Source organism: Primulina huaijiensis, chromosome 17 (genome assembly GCF_012295235.1).
Source record: "Primulina huaijiensis isolate GDHJ02 chromosome 17, ASM1229523v2, whole genome shotgun sequence".
Taxonomy (NCBI): Eukaryota; Viridiplantae; Streptophyta; class Magnoliopsida; order Lamiales; family Gesneriaceae; genus Primulina; species Primulina huaijiensis.
This window is the reverse complement of record NC_133322.1, coordinates 3910870-3936748: the sequence shown is the minus strand read 5'-3', so window position 1 is coordinate 3936748 and position 25879 is coordinate 3910870. Positions and strand designations below refer to the sequence as shown.

General features: G+C 31.9%; 3 protein-coding genes across 3 annotated transcripts; 2 read left to right on the top strand and 1 right to left on the bottom strand.

Annotated features, from left to right (window-relative positions):
- The first annotated feature begins 4275 nt into the window (after positions 1–4275).
- On the top strand, positions 4276–5032 carry LOC140963659 (uncharacterized). Its single transcript, XM_073423059.1, has one exon. It carries the CDS (start codon positions 4327–4329, stop codon positions 4897–4899), a length of 573 nt encoding a protein of 190 aa, XP_073279160.1. The 5' UTR covers positions 4276–4326; the 3' UTR covers positions 4900–5032.
- An 8825-nt stretch (positions 5033–13857) lies between these two features.
- LOC140963135 (non-structural maintenance of chromosomes element 4 homolog A-like) lies at positions 13858–17179 on the top strand. The gene is made up of 7 exons (XM_073422383.1): positions 13858–14214; positions 14975–15055; positions 15385–15640; positions 15738–15828; positions 16107–16323; positions 16431–16522; positions 16717–17179. Exons 1-7 carry the CDS (start codon positions 14040–14042, stop codon positions 16972–16974), a joined length of 1170 nt encoding a protein of 389 aa, XP_073278484.1. The 5' UTR covers positions 13858–14039; the 3' UTR covers positions 16975–17179.
- Positions 17180–21908: 4729 nt separating this feature from the next.
- On the bottom strand, positions 21909–24012 carry LOC140963429 (uncharacterized). Its single transcript, XM_073422752.1, has 5 exons — positions 23885–24012; positions 23195–23806; positions 22799–23093; positions 22648–22716; positions 21909–22546 (listed from the first exon to the last, which is right to left on the bottom strand). Exons 2-5 carry the CDS (start codon positions 23516–23518, stop codon positions 22101–22103), a joined length of 1134 nt encoding a protein of 377 aa, XP_073278853.1. The 5' UTR covers positions 23519–23806; positions 23885–24012; the 3' UTR covers positions 21909–22100.
- Positions 24013–25879: the final 1867 nt, after the last annotated feature.

Genomic DNA, 25879 nt, shown 5'->3' with positions numbered 1-25879 from the left:
AAATATTGAATGAATTGGTTATGTTATCAATTGAGAAAGAATTACTGAATAATTCGACTAGTATTTTTAACTTTAAAACTCTAAGACGGTTGTTTTTCAATGATCATTTTATACATGTTTGATCTTATTACTTAATTTAGTGAAATTCACTCAATAAAGTTATGAATCTAAAAGAATATAAACACACATTATGATTTAGATGTATCTTTTACAGTTAGATTCTGACTTAAAAATTGTTAGGATCGGCTCTGGTCCTAAGCCCAAGTATGATGTCTTCTTATTGGCGATTATCATTAATTATCTGGAAAACTATGAGGCAACGATGGAGATTAATGTCATAATAGAATGAATGATTTTTGCATTGTTTGTGAATGTTTTATGCTCTGGTATTACTAGAAACAAATCACTTATTTATTTCTCCATCCTGGGCTTTTCTATCTTTTATTTATTTATTTGTTTGTTTGTTTTATTATTGGACATCAGTTTATATTTTTATTTGTCCAATATAAAAATTAATATTTTAATCGTGTCTTGCTCTAAATAAATATCTTTTATTTTTTTTAACACAATAGTGATTTTAAAATTACATATATATTAAAAAGATAGTAAAGTAAGAAGAATATTTTTAAAACATATTTGGTTTTTCCTAATTAATCTTGAAAAATATTAAAATAAAAAAAAATCGTATGTCTACAATGTATTTCCAACACTCCCTGTAAATATCATTAATTAATTGAAGCCCTAATAAATAAATTAATTAATTCGTGATAATAAACTGAGGTAGAAAATACCATTAATATTGTAAAATCCATACATGAAGCTGCAAAGCTAGCAAATGGCGTCACCATTTATTTGCTAAATCTTTCATACATGAACACGAAACACTTGAGCTAATACACGCATGCATGTGTTGTCATTGTGCATATAATGAATGCATAGGACGTAGAAATCCTAGTACATTTGCATCTACAAACTGCATCATGTTATGAAGCTGGAAGAAATTAACCCTATGTCAGCACTTACATACGCGCGGTTGCATACGATGTTCTATACACGAAGATCGCGTAAAAACCAATCAACTATTTAAATCACCAATATCCAATTATAGGTAGAACTTATATTAAATAGTATGTATATTGTGAGATAGTCTCACGGATCTTTATTCATGATATGAATCAATCATGCTCATTTTTATAATAATAACTAATACTTTTTCATAAGTGACCTAAATAGGAGATTTATCTCACAAAAGTTTATGTGGATTTGAGAAAGAAATTGTAAAAAAAAATTGATAATATATATAATATGGCGCGTATGTCTAATTAAAAACGATTACTATGTTATGATGAACACATGATTTAGGGCTTCCAATGATTGACATATATATATTTGTGTTCCAAACGTGAACAACTTCATTTGGTTTTCCAAACTAAAAAGGGTGTTGGTTGATTCGGTGTATCTTCACAGCTTTTGCCATTCAAAAGTTGATATCTTCTTTAGTCACCAATATATACAACTTGATTTCATTACATATATATATCGTCTCCTCAATATTGTTTGATGTGGGCATGCACGATTCATTGTATTTATTTTATTATTGTCAAGCATTAATTTAATTATTATCTTATCCTATTATTCTTCCGTCTCAAATATATAGGCTTGTTTGATTTTTCAAACAAATTAAGAAAGGCAAAAACTTGTGTGAGACGGTCTCACGGGTCGTATTTTGTGAGACAGATCTCTTATTTTAGTCATCCAAGAAAAAATATTACTTTTTATGCTAAGAATATTACTTTTTATTGTAATATCGGTAGGATTGACACATCTCACAGATAAAGATTCGTGAGACCGTCTCACAAGAGACCTACTCATTAAGAAAATAATCGTGTGAAAAAAAATTAACAAACAAACTTCCTATGTTATCCTTTCTTAATTCATGTCAAAAAATGGTTACATGTTTTCCGAGACTTGGTAAAAACAAAGAAAAATATTACTATTAAATATAGAAATTAGACTATATATATATTTAAGATAACCGAAAAAAAGAAAGAAATCTTATATAATTGAGATTGAGTCGGAGGGAGTAAAAAAATAAGTAAACGTAGAAGGTTTATTTTCTTGGGCGCATAAACTAACGGAAAACACGTGACTTAATTAATCAAAGCTCTTATGAAGAAATAAATTATATATTGATCCATAAGACAACGTACCAGTAACGTACGTTTACTGGAATAAAATAAATAAAATTTTGCATTAATTGAGCTTTCGAAATCGGTTCACACCATTCAAAGTGATGTTAATAATTATAATGGAAATCGATTTCTACCCAACATAACAATACAATATATATTAATATACCATGTAATGCTAACTAATGTTTGTATTTTCATAAAAAAAATCATGTCAGATGGTCACACGGGTCAATTTTGTGATACGAAAGTTTTATTAGGGTCACTCGTGCAAAATATTACTTTTTATGCCAAAAATATTAATTTTTATTGTTAAATTTCATTCTAAAGAAAATTACAATTTGAGCCATATAAGTATTTTGGATTTCAGGATAATGTAACTTGTCAAAATTTAGTTTTCATTCATTAACTTTAATTTTTTAAATCTTTTTCACTTGAAGTCATTTAACTTATTGAATATTGTTTATTTGATATTAACACTCTCTTACAAAACTCACGACAAAAATAAAGCTCGTGTTATACAAATTAAAATCCATACAAATAAAAATAAAGGAGAAAATAAAGAAAAATAACAACCCAAATTTCAAAATTGGATGAAAATCTAGTTTTTTCCTTTATTTTTATTCAGGTAAATTTTAATATTTTTAATATAGGCTTCTCGTCACATGAGTAACACAGGTGAGTATCGATACCAAATAAGAAATATTCGATAAGTTAAATGAATTGAGGTGAAAAAATAAAAAAAAAATCAAATTATTGGACGAAAGACGAACTTTGACAAGTTACATGACTAAAACTCAAAACATGCAACTTACATGTTAAAATTGCAAGTTTCTCTTTGTCTTATTTTTGCTATCTTTGTTTTTTTGGCCATTTTAGTTTTTTTCTGACGTGTATAGTGTTACATCAATATAAAATGGATAAAAATTACAAAAAATACGAGACTAAGACCGACTATTGACAACATAGAAGACCAAAATTACGAATAATCAAAATACAGTTTTTCCATATCTTTATTTTTCAAAAGAAATATATATTCTAAGCCTCTTACACCGACTAATATACTAACATTATACGAGGAAAAATCGATCATATCCGTGCAGGCGTTACTTGCACGAGCTAAGATCTTGATATGTGTCAAAGATCATGTTCAGACCTTGGATTTTGAGCCCGAACAGGATCTTGACATGTGTCAAATAGTATTTAAAATCGATCCTACCGTGCAGCTGGTGTGTATTTTGCATGACTGTCAGCACGGTGGGATCGACTTTACCTGCTATATTGTCTATACGGCTAAGATCAAATTTACATACTATACTGTAGTGTAAATGTAGGAAAATACGTACATATATCATCTCGGGTTTTTATTTTTTTTTTCTCCCAAAAACGGTTACGAAAAATAGTTATATTATTAAATATTGTGAATAAATTGAGTTCTTTAAGCCACTTAAATTTAATATTCATATAATTTCCAAATTTGTCATCTTCGAGGGCGGAAATAGAGCTGATTTAAGATGATATTTTGCCAGAAATTAAATTACTTCTGTAAAACAATATATAACAGCGTCGAATCTGGCTTATTTATCTCCTCGAGTCTCTGACATTAGATTGCTTGATTTTCATTCCTAAACCTCTGCCGCAAGACTTGGGGACCCAAGCATTATTTTTTCTCTCTTTTCACCTCTATAATTATCTGAAAATATTAAGACACTAAAATGACGAGATAATCTATCTTACATGTCAATTTTATGAGATAAATATTCTATTTGAGTCACTCGTAAAAGAATATAACTTTTTATTATATATATGAGTGGGATTGACTCGTCTCACGTACAAAGATATGTAAGATAAAATATTAAAAATACTTTAAAATAAGTGGAAATAAAAGTTTTTATAAAAATAAGAAGGAAAAATTGACCCAATTACTTAGACTCAAAAGTGGGCATGACCATGGGTCCAATGAGTCCTTGTGACAGGACAAAGAGAAAGAAAAAGTCCTAATTCAAAATGTGCAAAGTTGTTGGCACTTTTATGTAAATCACCTACTCCTTGTGCCATTTTGGAAACCAATATGCTCTATAAAATCCATTCCCATTCACCAAAAAAAACACACACAATCCCCTCAAAATACATTAAAATGTCTAAGCCAACCTCCCCAACAAAATTCCTCAATCATTCCCTTCACATTTTCTCCATCAAACTGCCACCCTCTTCCTTAACTTACATGAAACACAAAACCCTACTCCAAACCTTTGTGTTCTCGTATATTTATCGGCTCGCTCGAGCTCTCACGAAGGCGAAATCGTTCCTACTACATCACCTCAAAGAGATAGAGTTCATCCACTTTGTGCAATTCCCTTTGAAGAAATTAAGCAAGAGCAGTAAGCAGAAGAAGAAGCTCTTCTTTGGTTCATTCCGACTGCACTACAACTGGTGTTCTTCGCATGTCATGCCTGTAATGCAGCTTGAAAACACTTGGAGTAGTTACCCGATTTCGACGTACAAAAATATTCGAGAAAACGACGACGACGAGGAGCTTTCGGAGTATCTGCATTGGCTTGAGGAGAAAGGTAATGAGATGGATTCATGCAGGATTAACGAGATTGACAAGCTCGCTGATTTGTTCATTGCGGATTGCCATGAGAAGTTCAGGTTGGAGAAACAAGAATCTTACAGAAGATTTCAAGAAATGATGGCTAGAAGTATATGAATATTAATTAATTATAATAATAATGGATTATCAGATTAGATTTATGAAATTTTCACTTTTTACTTTATTACTTTTCTCTTTTGAATTTAATGTGAAATTAATACTATATTGATTGCATGGAGTTTTGGAGAAATCGAAAAGTACTTAATTTCAAATTTGTGTGTGTAATCATTGAGATTTGTGCAGATTCAAATAACATGTTTTTTTTAATTTGTTCAATTATTACGAATTATTATTCTAAAGCCTGAATCTATTTGGCTTATAATGAAATAGGATTTATTATTATTATTATTATTATTTGACATGGCTTTGCAAAAGAAACATGGTAAATCCTTTCTCGAATATATGCCAATTTAAAAGTAAAAAATTCCTTGCAGAAAAGTAAATTAAAGTAGAATAACATAATAAAACAAATAATTATGAAGCTTTCAGCTCCTAATAGATTCTAGGCAAAAATTTGTGTGATACGGTCTCATAGGTCGTATTTGTGAGACGAGTCTCTTATTTGGGTCATCCATGAAAAAATATTACTTTTTATGCTAAGAGTATTATTTTTTATTGTAAATATGGGTAGGGTTGACCCGTCTCACAGATTAAAATCCATGAGACGGTCTCACGTGAGACCCACTCTAGATTCTAAAGAAAGGAGCTAAATTAATTAGTCGGGAGTGGCTGATTACTTTTAATACCTTATATATTAGATTAGTTCTAAATATACTCCAAACTTTTTTTTTTGGTCCAATTAAATATAGCTTTAAAGGATCCCAAGTGATTAAAGTTCTAACAAATGACACTTTATAGTGATCAAGAAGGTAATAAAATAAGAACTACCAAAGAATCTTTAACACAAAATGTAAAAACATATCATAAGTTAAAAAGAACAAATACAATAGCGTAAATATCGACATAATAACAACTCGTCGACATATATCTTCAACAAATAAAGAACATGATATGTACATTTATTTCACTATTTATTTTTTGTTTTCATTAAAAAATTTATTCCTTGCCGTGTAAATTTTTATTCTCCTACAAAATTTTGGATCAACAAATTTTTTTATGACACGGTACCAAAAAAAAAAGTTAAAATATATATTTATACGTTTCAAGTCGTGTAAAAAAGCATCATTTTGAAGAAAACATCATAGCCGCCGAATCAACTTGACCAAGTCATATTTTCTATTTTTAATTATTTGATTTCTTTCTTTTTATTACGAATAATTCTAAAATTTATAATTTGGATTTTGTAAGTTTTTCATCCTTTTTTTGTCGGATTTTAGTTCTTGATTATTTGAGCTTTTAGTAATATTTCATTTTCCGTCATTTAAGTAAGTATTATTATTATTATTATTATTATTATTATTATTATTATGCAACACAAATTCCTTCATCTTCCAGTAATACTGGCCAAGTGATGAAAAATTGTGAGAACCGAAAATTTTCAATAATGTATTTAATAAATTGTAAGGAAATTTTTTAGGATTTGATTCTTTGTATAAATAATAATAATAAGATATGAACTTTGGAAATCAATTGTTGGATATAGTTTTGCCAAGTCAATAATAATACATCAAGGCATGCAATTTTCGAATTTGGAAGAAAATTCTTGCAAGATTTGAATATCAAATTAAAAGAATTAAGGCATGATTATTGTTAGGAATTTTCGAAAATCCTCCTAAATTAAATACCTAATTGTTGTGGTGGATAGATACTAGTGTACATGGAATTTAAATCATCCCAAGGTTGACCAAAATCCTTTCCAGCTAACAGCCTAAATCTCAAAACCAATGGAGAGCATGATATCAAGGAATAAATCTCACTAATTAGGCATCAAGATTTTCGAAAATTTGCAAGGAATATTGGAGTCAATCTATGAGATTTGGCATGAGTTTTGGTATGATTTTTGAGTACCGAATTTGGCTCCCCTCCCTTCACCTATAAATAGTCCACCATACCTAGCCACTCACACACCACAAAATTCGAAACCCTTGCTGCATATTTTCGAAATTCAGCAGCTCTCCCAAGCCGAAAATTTACTCAAAGTCGTCCAAGAAATTAAGCCGAAGTTCTGTCCGAAGAAGGAGCAAGAAGCGGCCCTAATCACGAAGCCAAGCCACCACGTTTTCTTAGCATTCAAACAAAGCAAGTGGGCTGTTTTAAATTCGGTTTTATGCCTATGAAATTTCGTTTTTCTTGGTTTTAAAAAATTCGATCGAGCACCGTCTCCCGTCTATACGTTTTTATGAAATTTGGATACGTTTGTGTTTTGACATTGTGAGGATTCCCTGAATATTGGTGGAATTCCAACATATGGTCCTTCACGGTGGGATAGAACCGTTTTATGGCCTCGTCCCCTTAGAGGATTAAAACTTAGGGACTGACGTCAGTAAACCGTTAAAAGTGAAAAATCGCAGTGTTATTATGTTATGGATATGATGTTACGATTATGAAAAGCATGCTGTATTTATATGTTCTGTTTTCGAAAATGTTATAAAATTTTATGTTGTGTTCGAAATTCCCCCGTTTACTGAGTATTTCTCAAAATACTCACCTCCTTACAACCCTTCCCAGATAAGCCCGAAGAAGAACTCGAGGAGGAAGAGTCCGAACAGTTCTGGGGATGGTGAATGCTCGAGGAATTTAGATTAAGTTTAAAGTTTATTATGTTTACGTTTCCGCATTAAACTCTGTCATTTTCGGATTTCGGTATTGTAAAGAAAATGTTTATTTCGTTGAAATTATGATATATAAACTGGTTCGGTTTATACTGTGCTACAAAAGGCTTGTTGTTTCGATCGTGTGATTGTTAAACAACGCCGGTGTCAATCCCGAGTTTCGGGGCGTGACAAAAATTATAAACATACTTGAAGTTTATCAACACGCTATAATTGTCTGAATCAAATATACAAACATTATAGATTAAACATAATAAAGTTTTTGACACAAAAGCAGATCGAACTTCTTGAAAAAAATGGAGCATCACTTGATATGTTAAAATAATGGATTATATAATATTAAGATATAGTTGGATTTATTTTTTTACCATGACAAACCTCGTGTCATTTTGTTGGAATACATCATCTATCCAATTTAAGTCATGTGTATTCTCTAAATTTTACATACAGTGGATTATTGGATATATACTGCAAAATGGATTCATAATATAATTGTGCTAACTGATAATTCATATATAATTGAACACCCTGAAATTGACCATTTCAGGGGACTCATTTTATATCATCTCATCTACTCATTTTTAAAAATTTTAAATTTGTATTCATAACATTAAATTTCACCATTAGTTTTACAGATGCATAAGAATGGAAATTAAATTTTTATCCATAACATTAAATTTCACCATTAGTTTTACAAATGCACAAGAATGTGAACCTAACCACCAAACTTTGAATATGTGATATTAATAATTGTTTTTCGTCCAGATGAGGTCAGTGTATATATGAAGAATTCGAAAAAGAAAGGAATTTGTTGAGTACAAAGGTGGTGTTCAAATTGAATTTGACCCAAATATTTTAAATAAATAAACAACTTTATATTTTGTTTTATTCTTCATTGTGAAATTCATCATAAATTTTATTTAATAAAAAGGAAAATTTCTTAAAACAAAAGAAAGAAATTGATAAGGTGACAACCTAAACATTATGTTTTGGAATCATGGAATTCAAGAAGATTTGGTGAGATTTAGAATTGAAAATATCATTTTTAATGTCTGAAAATATATGAAATTTCAGAATGGGATTGATATTTGATGAAATTTGATGGGATTTGATTTAACTAGGTGAAATCTTTACAAAATAAGTAAGATTTCAAGGGATTTCATGAAACTTGGATCATAAAAAGAAATAAAATTATTTTTACTAATAAATTTTTATAACTTGCTCCTACTTTTTTTAATATTCTTCTCAAATTTTATAAAGTACTATTTATCCAAAAATACATATTATCAATTCATAAACATTTATATCATATATATTTTTTTAGAAAATTATTTCAATATCAATTTTAAATATTTTATATTTAAAAATCCTATAAATAAGAAATTTCTATTAAAAAAATTTGTTGTTTTAATAGTAAAAACTTAATTTATCAAAATTTGACAAATTTTTTTAATGATAAACTTTATAATTTTTACATTTATTTAAAAAATTGTTCAATTAAAAATATTTTTTATATGTTCGAAAATAAATTTTTTTTCTTGATAAAAAAAAATAAGAATATTTATATAAATATTGTTAATAATAAATCATTTTTAAAAACAAAATACAAGATTTTATAATATAAAATGAATTAATAGTTAAATCAAATTCCAAACTACATTTAAAACTTTAGCAAACACCCATATAAAATTCCAAATCTATGAATTAAAAATCCAAATCCAAATCCAAAGTGAGTAAGAACATGAAAATAATCAAGAAGCATTAGAGGGAAAATGTATTACTATCATAACTTGAGAATTTTGGGTGATGGTTAAAAATGAAATCATATGCTAATTATTTATACTACTCTACCCTAAAAATGGATGGACGAGATCTGATCTATCTCCTATGGTGGCGATTCAGTCTGTAGAAATATCCGAGAATATTCCATAGATATTTGGTAAGATATTTATAAAAGGAGGTTCAAAAAATATATCACGACTTAGCTTCTACACAGTTCTTACATGATCCCTAATCTAGAATATTCTTCATAATTTAATTTTACAATCTAAACTAAATTACAAAGAATTATCGGAAAAAAGTATATATAATGTTAAAACATTAAATTAAATTTTAAATGATGGATTATTATAGATAATTTTAAAAAAGAATATTTTCGAAATATTCTTTTTATTTTACATATATTAATTATTATATTTTATTTAATATATTTTTAATTATGACTAATGTTTTATTATCAATAAATTTATTATTATTTAATTGTTAATAATTAGAGACTAATTATTAATAATTAACATAAATAAATAAATATTTTATAATCGACAATTATTTGTTTTTTAAAATTTTTATGATTAAATATCTAATTATTAAAATAAAAAATAAATATTATACTATTATTTAAATAATATTTATAATTTTTGATACAAATATTTATAATAAATACAATAAAAAAATTATAAAAAATTTTAAAAAAAAGGGACCTCTGCGCGCATAGGAACGAAAATAGCGCGGCCTCCGTTGAAAGAATATTTGGTGAATTGGTGTAGTTTTGAAGATGGCCTCACATGCAGTAGTTAGCTTTGATCCGCTTAAGGTAAATAGTACAGTTCGCTAAATTTAATGGCATAAGACGATATTCGTCAAAGAATGTGGGACACCATGTTTTTTAATGTGTGTTCTCCAATTAAATACGAACACCATGCCAATTAATTCAAGCGAATCAATTGATCCTCATGCCGGAATATAACTGGATCAAGAAATTTTTTCATGAGCGTATAACTTCAAAATCAAACCACAATTAACTCGACAAATCAGAATACCATAACGAATTATATCTATCATCATGATTAAAACCTTCATCTGTAACATGAGATCCTTTATAAAAATGTTCAAAGATAGGATCGATAAATAGCCGCATAACGAAAACTCCTGCACCCTCGAATCAAAAGTAACATGTTTACTAGCTGCAGCCATTGCGAACTATAGTATCAGTTCTGCGTAGGATTTGGAATGCTCGCCGGAGTCTTCCTCAGGCTCTGCTCCACAGCTTTCTTGGTCTGTTTCTTGGCTCCATTGATGTGTGAATAATAATTAGACGACGAAGAGGAAAACAACAGTTTTCTTGGTTGTATGATTGATCTCTCATCTGGGCTTTTAACTTGAAAAAATAAGGAGATAATAAGGAATACTAAAACCATAGCCAAGCTTAATGCTAGGGTTTGGTGCTTCATTTTGATCAAGAATCCAACTATCTATAGATATATAGTGAGATTTTAACGTGTATATATCTATAGATAGTTGGATTCTTGATATATATATATATATATATTAAATTATTAATGCATTTTCTCCCCACTAATTTTCATGTCTAGGCATGATGATCCTCAAAATTTTATGAGTAGATCTCTTGTGAGACGGTCTCATAGATCTTTATCTGTGAAACGTGTCAACTTTACCGATATTCACAATAAAAAATATTATTCTTAGCATAAAAAGTAATATTTTTTCATGGATGACTCAAATAAGAGATCTGTCTCACAAAATACGACCCGTGAGACCTTCTCATATAAGTTTTTTCCAAATTTTATATATTTAATTATTCAAATTTGATAATATAAATTACCCATATTAATTTAATAATTGAGATCTATAGCTTTTATGAGGGGAAAGGCGGCATTTAATTTATTCTATTGTTGGAATTTGGAGACCACAAAATTAATCATGTGGAAGGTGATTGACTAATGTTTCCAGTGATTGAAATCTTTGCAATTCTATTAGCCAATCAATTAAATATGTGATTAAATTAATATTTCAGGTTGTGGTGCTTAGCATGTGATTTCCAAATCCAACACATATTTAAAACTAATCAAATATGTTAATCATTAATTAGGTTTGCTTGATCTTAATTGAAAGATTAAACCTATCTTCTTGTATTTTGTGACATCGATTTATTATAATATTCAATAATAAATAATACATTGGATCATGATTCATGCATTGCATGTAATATAATCAGGCTACAATTTTCCTATAAATATTTATGTAAAAAATATATATTTATAAAGAGTGTTTTTGTTTTAATTTAGTTAGTTTTTATTTATTTTTTATTATAATAAATTGTGTTTTTTTTTGGGTATTGTTCTTCGTTGTTCATGAATATATCATGAGCTGTTCCAGTTTAATGAGGATAATTTTATAAAATATAATATGGTGAAGTCTAGAAATGCCTCGCTTTTTAGTTAATTAATTATATAGATATAATATATTGCGGAAATAGTAAAAAATTTACATAAGTTTTAAAATATTTGTTCAATATAAAGATTACCAATTCAATTTCTTTCGAACTCAGAACAATTAAGTCTCCCTATAATTTTAGGACGATAAATTTCATTTTTTGTCCGAAACCAATACGTTTTTCGTATTTGGTCAGTCAATCACGATCTTAATCTACTACTTATACTGTTTTTTCCAACTTTAGTCTTTTTTTCATAAAATTTTTGACGTTTTTGTATAGGGCCAAACAAGCAATTTTCGGTGACATACAATCATTTTCCGATCTAACACCACGTCAATATTCTGATAAAAAATTAACAAAATAGAAAATTGTTAACTAGTAGACTAAAACTATATATTGATCGATAACATTATCAAAATTTTAAAAAAAAATACATAAATTAATAGACTAAAAATATAATTTTCTAATTTTAGGAGCATGCAATTGGAGTGTAGACTATGTATTGGCAAGAAATGCAGCGACTTCTACGTGATTCCCCCAAGATTGTGCAATTTTTTCTTTATCAAATTCAGAAAAATAATTAATGCTTTAGAAATATAATATTAATAAAATTATGCTTAATTAATTTTTCACAAAATGTCCATTAATTGAAGCATGTGGCTTTCCCCAAGAAAGCCACACTTCTAGCTAATAAGTCAAACTTGTTTAATGATTTTATTTTGGGACAAAAGTTGAATAGGGCTTTGAAACTATGTTCACCTAATGGGTAGCACCAAGAATAAAACAAGGATATCTAGACATTAATAAAACATCAAGGAGATGTACAAAATTTTGTTTTTAATTTGCTTAATTCCAACAAGGATTCTTAGTATTTTAAAGAATGAGAAACATTTCTAGGAATAATTTATAAATTCTCGATTTTTTTTATATCTAGTCTAGTTGGTGAAAATTTTGGATATCGACTACCTCTCAAAAATTTTTAAAAAAATTAAATGACTTCTTCTTGTGTACATTTTTGGCTCCAAGGAGATCAAACTATACCTCCGACTATGTGATTTAGAGGTACAAATGAGTCGAGTTTGAGAACAATAACAGGAAAAATATCATTATATTCTTATCATGTGTCTTAATTAATGACCTATGGACAATCCATCGAAGATACTTGGTTATGAGTCCGTCTGCACTAGATCTTAGGTTTTTCAAAACCCGATAAAATAGATCAAAGTCGGTATATAAGCGACTGAATGATATAGTTGGGAGCGCAGATTCACACGTCGTGGTTGAAAATCTGGCTCTGATCGAGACCGTTGACATTCGATTGGATCAGGTAAACCACACTGGACAAGTTCAGCCCTAGTTCTTAGGTTTTTCAAAACCCGATAATAAATAGATCAAAGTCGGTATATAAGCGACTGAATGATATAGTTGGGAGCGCAGATTCACACGTCGTGGTTGAAAATCTGGCTCTGATCGAGACCGTTGACGTTCGAGTGGATCAGGTAAATCATACTGGACAAGTTTAGCCCTAGTTCTTAGGTTTTTCAAAACCCGATAAAATAGATCAAAGTCGGTATATAAGCGACTGAATGATATAGTTGGGAGCGCAGATTCACACGTCGTGGTTGAAAATCTGGCTCTGATCGAGACCGTTGACATTCGAGTGGATCAGGTAAACCACATTGGACAAGTTCTGTATTGTAAGATAGAACTGAGAGGAATGTCTAGAAATGAGACAGGGAGAAATTGAACTTCGGACTCCAGTGGTAGAAGTTCACTACCATCTACCATCCAAACTACCTCCTTGATGAATTGTTTGATACCTAATTTGATCCCATTGGTAGCGAAAATTGCTATATGTACCTTAATTGCATTGAAATTGTGCTTGATTTTACGAAGGCAACAAGCGTATTTCATACTCGTCGAGCTGGGAGTTTTCCATTTCTTAAATTGTTTTTTTTTATTATTATTATCAAACTGATTTATTTATTTATTTATTTAATTATTAAATTAAATATATTTAAAAAAATAATGAAAAGGCCCTGCCAAGACGAGAGAGCTCTTTCAAAAATTTCGAACAAAACCTCTCCTTTCCATTATTCCCACCACACTTTTCAAATCACTAATTTTAACGTTTTCTTCGATTTTTGGGTTTCTCGATTTTATCTCACCAATTCATTATATTCGTGTTTTAATTTTTGATCCCATAACCCTAATTTTATGAATTATAATCAATGGTGAGAACTCTGAAGAAGGAACCGATTAGCAACGGTGGTCGATTAACTCGCAGCAGTGCGCAGAACATCAATGGTGAAGGGTGTACAACAAATAACGGCGGCCCTGAAGATACTACTGTTGAACGCAGGGTGCTTCGGTCGAAATACCTCAGATTTAAGAATCGGATTAGTGGTGATTTTAGCTCTTCCGGACTTATTTATTTTTGTTTCATAGCCCTTTCTCTTAAGTTCAAATCCCTGTATGAGCCTCCTCGATTATCACACGTAATATTGGATCTGTAAAGGTTTTCGTTACTATCTCTATCTACTTAACATTTGTGTTTTTGTGAAGAGATTGATTCTCTCTGTTTTTGTGGCGGTGGGGGAGTGAGTGGTATTAGTTTTGGTATGCAGTTTTTTTACTTAGTTCTCTTTTTTATGTCTGGATTGTGAATATATTGAGAACCAAGCAACATGATGGTAATTTTCTTTTGATTTCTTGTCAAACTCGAACTTTTGTATGAACTTGGAGTGATTATTTTGTCAAAATAATCTAATACTACATTTAGTTCAGTTGAAAATGACTTATCTTTTTGTGTAACCCATTTTGATTTATCATTGCATAGCTTATCAAACCAAGCTCCGATTTATCTAATAAGAAATTTGTTGTCTGATTTGTAATTTAGCAAATTGAGCTTAAGTCTGATCCATCTGGATCTTCATGTTGGGCAGTGAATTTTGTCTTTATGCAATAAGGGTGCATAGCTTATTTAGTTAAATTAAGGTATTTCCAGTGGTGCTTTTTCTCTTGGAAAGCTTGCATCTTTGTCTTGGATGTATGCAGTAAGAACTAAATTACTAAATTCTCATGTAAATCGAGTGCGTGCAGATAAAATAGCTGTTTATTTAATTACTTTAATTTAATTAATTGATGGCTTTATTTTCTTATGCAGATGAAAGAGATGATATGTCAAAGGTTGATGCTGATAAGTTCAAACTGATGATTGATGAAGTTGATAGCTTGCATCAGCTAGGTATGGTGGGCGAAGTTGTTTTTTAGTTGCATTATTTTGCACATTATAATTTGTTTGGTTGCACTTTTGACAGTTTTTGGCCTCTGCAACAAAGTAATAATTAGAACAGCACTTAGATTGATTTCTGTCTTGAATTATTGACCTGCAGCACTTTTTCAGTCAATTATTCTTGATTGAAATTTGTATTATGCATGTTTTGGTGTAGGAATATTGTGAAAATACGTTGGTTGCTTTTTATTTTGCATTTAACTTAGATTTACTTTTTTTAAAAAAAATTATTTTACTACTAATTTTGGCTAAATATTTGGCTTTTCTATATTTCCTTTCAGTACAAAAACCCAGGGAACAAGTTGCAGATGCAGAAGCCCTGTTTGACATCACAAACACATTTGTGTCCTCAGTCAAAGCATATAGAAATGAAGGCAGGACTCCTTCCGACTTTGTTAGTTGTCTTCTGCTGAGGGATTTGGGGCAACAAGGTGTAGCAAGCAGTCAAGAATATGATGGTAGAAATTTGATTAACTGGAAAGAAATTGGACACTTGGTCTCGCATGTTTTCCGAAGTGCCCCTGGTTGCTGTACGATGTAATTATCAGTAGTACCATTCCCCATTGTTCTTCTCCTTCGCACCCTTTTTTGAATCTGCATGATATTTATTTATCTTATCTTTAACCACTGACAGGGTTGGGCCCATGAATACCGAAATGAAACAGCGTAAAACTGTGGTTCATAGAAAGCGTACAATGCTAACGGTAGACATTCGTCCTGAAGAGGTATTTTTTTGAAGTTGGGCTCTACAGTATCATGCTATCATTGCTTATATTGCTCTGTTCTCTTGTTTCCCTTGTGTGCCATATCATGAATATGTATGAGGGATGGTAATGGAACTGCGAACCAACGCACTGAAGTTTTGTCGATTTTCGGTCATTTCTTTGGACCTCCAGATGATTATATTTACCTATGTATATAAACTGCAGCATCCATCTCCATTCTGGGTAGATAGTACTGAGGCTATTATCATATCCTTTAAACTGAAAATTTCTTTCTGCAGCTTGATGATTCTGTTAGGAAGGAGAAGACCGACACAGATAAGAATATGGCTATAATGTTTGATATTCTGAGAAGAAATCGGAACTGCAAGCTTGAAAATTTGATAATAAACAGAAATTCTTTCGCACAGACTGTAGAAAATTTGTTCGCTCTATCTTTCCTGATTAAAGATGGACGGGTGGAGGTAGCAGTTGATGAAGACGGATGTCATTTAGTTTGTAAGTTATTTATTTCCCGATGATGTAACTGATCAATCCTCTTTTTCGTATCAATTTTCCATGTCTCATTTAAAAAAAAATCTAATTGGAGTCATTATTCCTTTCAGCCCCAAGGAATGCTCCTAGTGCCAATGCAATTCTTTCTGGGGAGGCCTCTTATAGCCATTTTATATTCAGATTCGATTTTAAAGACTGGAAGGTACTTAAGTAATACTTGAAGTTTTAACTTGCCATTATTTTTTATTACACCTCTAGATATTGAGAACATCCAATTGTCACCACTAAGATGACATAATTAAATGGAAGATGGAACAACAACCCCTTTTCCCCTGCAAAATGCAAAAATGCAATATATCATCTACCTACAAGTTTTCTGATAATGTTGTCTTGCAGTTAATGTTGGCTTCTGTTGGGGTTGGAGATGAACTAATGCCACATAGACGTAAAGTAAGTCATCCTAGTAGTACTCAACCAAATTTAGTAGCTGAAGAAGCTGAAGCGGCACCACCCACAACACCTATAAGAAAATTGTCCCGGAATCGAGGTTTAGTTATGCAGGAGCAAGTCGTCGTTGAAGACTCTCCTGAAAGTGGTGATACTGCTGCCGTTAGAGCTGCTGCTATACGGAAGGGAAAGAGGAAACTCACGTAAAAATGGTCCACAGAGATCGGGCTCATGATTTCCGGATAAATTTGCCATTTTTATTGTATGCAAATGCTTATTTTGCACTAGTTTAGCTTCAGAGTTTGTATTATGCCAATATCTCCTCGGTTGAAATATATACGCGTAAGCACATTTGTAGTGAAATCTAGTCGTCGGGGTATGATCGTTTTACTTTTCTATATACGAGTAATTATGTGATTGTTTTTTTACCATCGATTTTGATCCTTTCAACACCGTAATTTTTTATGTGATGATATTTCAATATAAGTAATNTCACGCCTCTTCAGGCGTGACTTAATTATTTTTTTTTTTTAAAAGCTTGCCTTTAATAATTTTTTTTTATAAAAAAAAAAGCAAGTCAATGACTTTCTTTTTTTAAGTAAGTCACGCCTATCGAACCGTAGTGTTTTTTTTAAAAAAAATATTTGCTGGACGCTGGTGGTAGAGGATGGTGGAGGAAGTCTGTCATCTGAAACACCGACGATCCAATGCAGTCAATAATGCATGTTTCTTTCTTTTATTTCACAAAGAAGACGTTAAAAAAATTTATGATTAAAAAGCATGTATTATAGTGATTTGATGTATCACTGATGAAGACTAACATGGCGTATTTTTTATCTGAAAATTTGCTTATATATCATTTGCCTTCGTTTCAAATGTATTATTCTTGTGCTTCATTTCTCTGAGGTTTAAATGTATCGTTATTGGTCATTCCTTGTGGATTTTCGTTCGATGTTCGATTAAGTCATTGAATTTCAGCACACGAGGTTTGTACGCTTTAAAATAAGTTTTTCATTCGACGTTTGATTAAAACCGTTAATTTATTTATTTGTGATTATATATTTTCAGATAAAATTTTGATTTTGAACTTCTATTTGAGGTAAACCTTACTTGAGTATTCGAATATAAATTATGAATTTATCATAATCTTACGTTTCGAGTTTATGATTAAAATGTTTAATTATGTTTCTATGTATTATCAGTTATTCTTATTATTTTATATTATGCAAATGATAATAACAATACGTTTTCTTCAATGTTTTATATTGATAGTATTTTTTAAAAAAAATAGTATAAAGATTAATTTATTTTACACAAATAATATAAATATTTTTATTATAAATACGGTTAATATTGTTTTTAAGTACTTAAATGNATTAATTTATTTAATTATTATTTCATTCCACGTGCGTATTTGTGAAAACTTACTATTATTAAAATATTATTTTATTATAATTAACTTGTAAGATATAAATAAGAAATACGATTTTTTATTTTATAATAAAAATAACACTTACAATTGTAATTCTTATGGTTTTTGTTTTATTTAGGTATGTTATAAAAAAAATATTACGCTTGATTTATTTTACACAAATAACATAAAATCTATTATTATAAATTTTTTTATTAATTTATTAAATAAAAATAAGTAGTATGATTTTATTATTAACTTAATTTGTATTTAGTAGGACCTATTATTATTTTACATAACTAAAATAAAATTTATTATTTCTAAAAACTTTATTAAAAAAATATACATATAAATGATTTTACTATTAATTTTTTTTCCTATTTAGTATGAAATTTATTATCATAATTATTTTTATTATTACTTACTTACTAAATAAAAAATAATAATATTATTGATAGTAGTTGTTCAGTAAAACAAAATAAGCATTATCATCATTATTATTATAATTATTCTTAATAAAAATGAAAGCATATGTAAATTAATTTTTATAGTGTATTATTTTGTTATATTTCACATTTTATTATTCAATTGAAAATTTAAAAAATTTATTATCACCTTTTTATTTTGTGTGACCTATTGAATTTTTTTTTATAGGAATGGACAGTGTGCCGGTGCTTTTATTCGTAGGTGGTAATGTTATTATAGGACATCACACCGTAAAATATAGTACCACTGCATTGAGGGCAACACAAATACCAAGATCTATTCATTTGCACGAGTTGAAAGAAATAGTATACCCTCTGACAAGTATTGAAAGTTCAAAATTTAATTTAAAATTGTCAACAAAATATTCCTACATGGATAAGTCACATTGCGTAGAAGTGCATATTGACATCAATGATGACAACAATTTACAGTTTATGCTGGATTCTATTAACGAAATGCAGTGTATTGAATTGCATATCGAAAAGGATTTCCTTGAGCATAATGTAGATGTTGAGGTTCCTGAATCATACATTCCATGTATAACTGAAGGGTTCAATTCGATGGGATTTCATGATGAAGTTGGTACTTCCGCTGCTGCTTTTTTCGAACCAATAGATGAAAATCGATTTAATTCGCATGATTGGACTGGGGGATGGGATCGGTATATTACTGACACCGTAGAAGAAAATGTTAGTTGGCCGATTTTCGCACGAGGATGGGATTCTGGTGCAAGAGGATGATACTCAGTTGACACAAATCAAGTAGGTTTGGATTGTTCACTGAGTGCACATCGTACTGGATCGGGTCATGGACTGACACCTGTCGTACAGGATGAACAAAGATCACGTGAGTTGTAATTAGATGTTCACCTTAACGCCACTGAAATATTTGCTGAACCTGATACAACTACAAGTGAAACAGATGAAGATGAGCATGAAGACGAAAATGCCACATTTGCTGATATTGGTCCATCTCATACTGACATCAGTGATCCTATGCATGCATATCCTTTTGAAGGCATTTCAAATCTTGAACCCCGACCCGATGCATTACCATTTTCTGTCCCGCCTGTCGGTCAATCTTTATATGACGTACCTCAATTCTTTAGTACAATATATGATGAGCAACGCCCTGATTCTGTTGGAATTCCATCTGCATCGAATTTGAGTTATTACAACGCAGATAGAGGAGAACTTTGCACGAACATGGTTTTTAAAGATAAAAAGCATTTGATAGCAGCAGTTAAGGACTTTTCAGTTAGAATTACTCGACGTGAGTATCAAGTTGTGGAGAGTACAAAGACTTTGTGGAAAGTTAGTTGTAAAAATAAACATTCAAATATCAACTGTAGATGGGGTCTTCGTGCATCGTTAAAATCAAAATTTGGGTATTTCAAGATCACGAAATATGGTGGTCCACATACATGTATGTCTAGCCAGGTGGGGTTAGACCACCATAACTTGGACAAAAATATGATTGCAAAAGCACTTGTCGGTATTGTTCGGTGTGATCCTTCGTATGAGATTAAATATGTTATCCAGCTTGTGAAAGATCGATATAATTATCAAATCTTATATGGTAAGACATGGTACAGTTTAAAGCGGGCGGTGGAAAATGTATATGATACATGGGAGAGTTCAGTACGTCTTTTGCCAAGGTACATGGGTGCCCTTGTGAAGTACAATCCAGGCACTATTGTAGAGTGGAACCATTTACCGAGATACAATTCTCAATTGAAGGTGTTAAACTACGTGTTTTGGGTCTTCCGACCATGTATAGATGGGTTCGCACATTGTCGAAAAATAATTAGTGTTGATGGTACTTATTTATATACGAAGTATAAGCACAAGATGCTTATAGCTGTGGGTTTAGATGGAAACAACCAAATCTTACCCTTAGCATTTGCCATAGTCGATGAGGAAACATACGACTCCTGGAAGTGGTTTTTGGAACTTCTATGCAAGCATGTGGTTCGAGGATCAACAGGTGTGTGCCTTATCTCCGATAGACATCGTGGAATCATTAATGTTGTTGAAGAGATACCCGATTTTAGACATCCACGTGGCATACATCGTTTTTGTCTTAGACACGTATGTTCTAATTTCAATACACATTTCAAAAATGTGCACCTAAAAGATCTATGTTGGAAAGCAGGCACACAACATCAAATACGTAGATTTGATGCCATCATGGATGAAATTAAAAATCTCGAATCGAGAGCTTTTGTTTATCTCTCTGAAATTGATAAACACAAATGGACTCTTGCTCACGATGGGGGATGGCGACGTGGGGTTATGACGACCAACATGTCAGAGTGTCTTAATTCTGTTCTGAAGGGTGCTCGTCGACTTCCTGTATCAACGTTAGTTCAGTTGACATTCAATCGTTGTGTGCAGTATTTCATCGATCGTATCACACGAATGCAACGTATGATTCAGAGCAATCAGCCTTGGCCTGATTACGCTTTTCGATTGTACGAGAAATGGTCTTCGAGATCTAGTGAACACACTGTTGTTCGTACCGAGATTAGAGACCAATCGACATCTGTTGTTACGGGAGGGCGACAAGGTCGGGGTGAACGTGTACAGGTTGTGACCCTTAGTCTTAATGAATGCTTATGCGGAAAATGGACTATCTTTGGAATTCCGTGTTCACATGCAATATGTACCGCCAAATGGTATTGAGTAGATCCTACGCAATTTGTACAACGTTTGTTTCAGATGAGTGAATACGTAGACACGTACGAGGGAAGATTTCGTCCAATTGCCGATGAGGAATATTGGGATGAACCAACATTCGAATTATGTCACAACCCGAATAGGCGTCAAAGAAGGAGAAAAGGGAGAGACCGAACTACAAGAATTAGAAATGAGATGGACCGACCTTCCACACGAGAAAGGCAACACATCCAGCGAGAAAGCTCAACACAACAACGTCGTAATCAGAACATGTAAAGGTAATTTTTTTATTTTTTTATTTTATATTTCATTCATAATGAAAAAATAATATCTTATTTAAGTGTGTACGTGTTGATTGGTTGCAGGTTTGAAGGAACACTATGAAATTCAATGTGTTACAATTGTAATTGTATGTTTTTCCTTGTATCTTGCTAATTCTTATATCTTAATCGAACAGTTTGTTTGTTTAAATTGGATCCTATGTCATATGTTGTTTTTAATTTAGGTGTCTATATGTTATTTGTTGTGTAAAGTCATCTCGTTTTGTATTTTAGTTTACAACATCATCAATATTTCCTAATTATAGATTGTGTATCAACAAATATATATTTATCATATCATATTTAAAACATACGTATCTTATTTATTATAGCTACACAATCTAATGTCGTTAGAAAAAAAAACAAATAAATTATTTGAAACTCAAAACAAATAGATTTACTTGTATTCAATATACATAACTTATGCATTTAAATATTTTATCTTTTCTTCCTACCCAAGTGATGTCCAGTCCCACAATCACGTGGCTTTGGGATTCGTTTACTTTTACGCACCAACTGTGGGGCTTCAACTTCTTCTTCTTCATTAACATTCACTCGGACGTTGGCAGACTCGTTCATATCAATGTTCAGGGGAACCTGACCTGGTGATTGAGGATGAGAATATCCCAAGTATGAAATTGGTGATATGTTATAATTTGGGCGGATTTCTTCGTACTGCTGGAGATGACCGTCAAATAAGAGTTCCGTAAATGAACGTTCGTAAGCCTGCTGTGGAGTTTGAAATTCATTATCCGTTCGCGAAGTACCTAACCCAAAAGAAACATTGAAAGAATCCTTATTTGGCCAATTAGCATACGAGGAAGGCACACTATAGGAATGATGTGGAGCTTGAAATACAGAATCTCCATGCGAAGTATCCTCTCCTGATAGTTCAAAAAATATGATGTCCAATAAGTACATGGAGGTAGAAATAAACATATACTTCGATAATATAAAGAAATTGCGTTGATATTTAAAAATGTACCATGTGAAATGGAAGCCCAACCAAGAGTTACGAGCAACTGTGTAGTCGTACCATGCGAAGAATCATCCACTGAAAGTGAAATAAATATATTGTTGAATAAGAACCATTAATGTGAATTTAAACAAAGTAGTTAGATAATAAAAACATGTACCATGTGAGCTGTGAGGCCAGGAATGAGTCGTCGGAGATTGTGTACTCATGCTTTGTCGCCAGTCAGGGGTCGAGAATGATTGTTCATCGGCTACATCATCATCATCTCTTAGTCGTCGCCTTCTGTTTGAAGACCTAGCATGATGATGTTGTTGCTCGGGTGTTCTAAAGGACATTTCATACAGTAAATCACAGGTCTGGATAGTTTTTTTAACAACTTCAGCTAATGCTTCACACGGTTGATCATCAACAGAGAGTCCTCCAAACAAATTCTTCAAATTTGATGTCTCATCTCTCTATTATAAAATAAAAATAAAAAACTTATCAAACACATGCATAATAAATTGTAATAGAATAATGCAAAGTGTTGAAAATAAATTGTTTACCAAGCACTTACCACAATACGTCTGAAATATGCATCTCCGGGCTGATAACCGTAATCGATTTTTTGAGGCTCTATAAGAGATATGAAACGTCGAGTTATAGAATCATACCATGTCTCATAATCATATCTCATGCTATAATTTTCAACCAAATCACTATCAACAATCAGATTATGACGTTTTTCCCACGCATCCACCATCAGTCTATGATGTTTGACCCAATCGTAATTTTTTCGTCCTCGTCTCGAGCATTCATGTAAATGATCTACATCAAGTGCTGATATTGGAATGTTTTGTGACATTCCAAATTGCCGAAGAACTCGATTTGGGCGATGCATCTCCACAATGTGAAAACATATCAATGGGCACACACTTCGCCGGAGAGTGGGATGTCTGCATTCTAAGGACAATGACAAAACATCCACAGCTTCGAGGTCGTAAACAAGCCATTGAACTATAAATAATGAAAAAACGAATCATGTACCCAAGCGATAATATATGACATATACGAAATTTATATTTTATGTAATGTAAACACCTGACTATCTCCCATCTTGTCAAGTACATCACGAATGATTCGCACAGAATGTGTAGGTGTATGTGTCCACGTGAATACATTCTTCCATCTGTATGCACATTAAATTCGTAATACTATAAAATAAAGATGACGTTATCAATATTATATCATATGTTGCATTTATTACCTTGTTCCGTGTGGTGGAATTGGAAGAATATTATCACCGTTGTTTTCATTTTCAGGTCGAGTGATGAGGTTGTATCCTAAGCGGTCAGGACATAGAGGAATCATTCTTGACCATGCCCAAATCTACAAAACAATTGAGTTTAATAAATGTGTATAAATAGAGTATATATTGAAATAAAAATTATAATAAATATACCTGCAATATGTAATATGTATAAAGGGCCTGCGATTTCTTGTTTTCCTGACACAGAGGCGGAACACAATTCGTGATATAAATATGCAAGTACAGCACTTGCCCAACTATAACTACGAACCTTACGCATATCTTGCAGAAAATGCAAATACAACAGTTTCACCGCACAACCTTCAGAATCGGGTAACATACACCCACCGATAACCAACATCGCAACACATCGTGAGTATTGTGCCACTTCTATGTCTGTACTGTTTTCATCAATAATTGTTTGTGTACAGTGTAAGTACAGAATAGTCAATTTTAAACTATTGGATTTGAAGTCTGCCTGAAGTGGCATAAAACCTAACCAATCATAACAATAATCCTGTCATACACTAAACTTGCAAGATACATCAGTCCCGATGATAAGATCACTTTCAAATTTAGCCCCCAAATTAACGTGTCACGCCTTTTGAAGAAACGTGACTTGCTTTTTTTTAAAAAAAAAATTTAAATCACGCCTCCTGACTCGTTAATTTGTTAACTTTTTTTTAACGTTATTTTTTGGGGAAGTTGTTGAAAAATCCCCAATCAAAACATTTCTTTGGGTTCACTCCCTACCCACAAAATTGTGGTACTATGTCATACAAATTGTGGTACACTTCATGTGAAAATGTGGTACACTTCATATGGAAATGTGGTACTAAAAAAGTACCCAGGGACTTAACACTAAAAAAAACGACGGCTGGGGACTGATCCTCAATTTCCCATTATTTTATTAAGTTTTTAAGAAATTTGTTGTAATGGGTGAAAATTCCAGGTGAAATTCAACAATCACCATTCTCCATCGGCGGCCAGCGCCATGGACCCAACCCCAATTGACAAATCCGCCACCATATTGGTCACTGGACACCGCGGTCTGGTGGGATCCGCCGTGGTTCGCAAGCTCCGTTTCCTCGGCTACGCCAATCTCCTCCTCAGAACCCACTCGGAGCTCGACCTCACATCCCAATCCTCGGTGGACGCCTTCTTCGCCGCTCACAAACCCAACTATGTCATCATGGCCGCCGCAAAAGTCGGCGGGATCCACGCGAACAACACCTACCCTGCAGATTTCATCACCATAAACCTCCAAATCCAGACCAACGTCATTACCTCCGCCTTCAAACACAATACTATTAAACTCCTCTTCCTCGGATCCTCCTGCATTTACCCCAAATTCGCCTCGCAGCCCATACCGGAATCTGCCCTATTGACCGCTCCATTAGAGCCCACAAACGAATGGTACGCCATCGCCAATACATAAGATGCTTCACCCATGTCCTTCATGGAGAATTTACTGGCCAACCATACTTTAGTTGATTGCAGTAATCCTACATCATTCCCAATGAGCAGGATATCATCAACATAAAGTATTAGGAATGTCACTGCACTCCCACTAGCTTTCTTGTACACACATGGTTCCTCGGGATTCTTAGCAAAACCAAACTCTTTGATAGTGCTATCAAATCTGAGGTTCCAACTCCTTGACGCCTGCTTGAGACCATAAATTGATCTTTGAAGTTTGCATACCTTATGTTCACTTCCTACTGATGTGTATCCCTCAGGTTGAGACATATAAATTTCTTCTTTGATGTCTCCATTGAGAAATGCAGTCTTTACATCCATTTGCCATATCTCATAGTCATACCATGCTGCTATGGCTAGTAGTATTCTAATGGACTTAAACATAGCAACTGGTGAAAAAGTTTCCTCATAGTCAACCCCTTGCCTTTGAGTATAACCTTTTGCAACCAGTCTTGCTTTGAAGGTCACTACCTT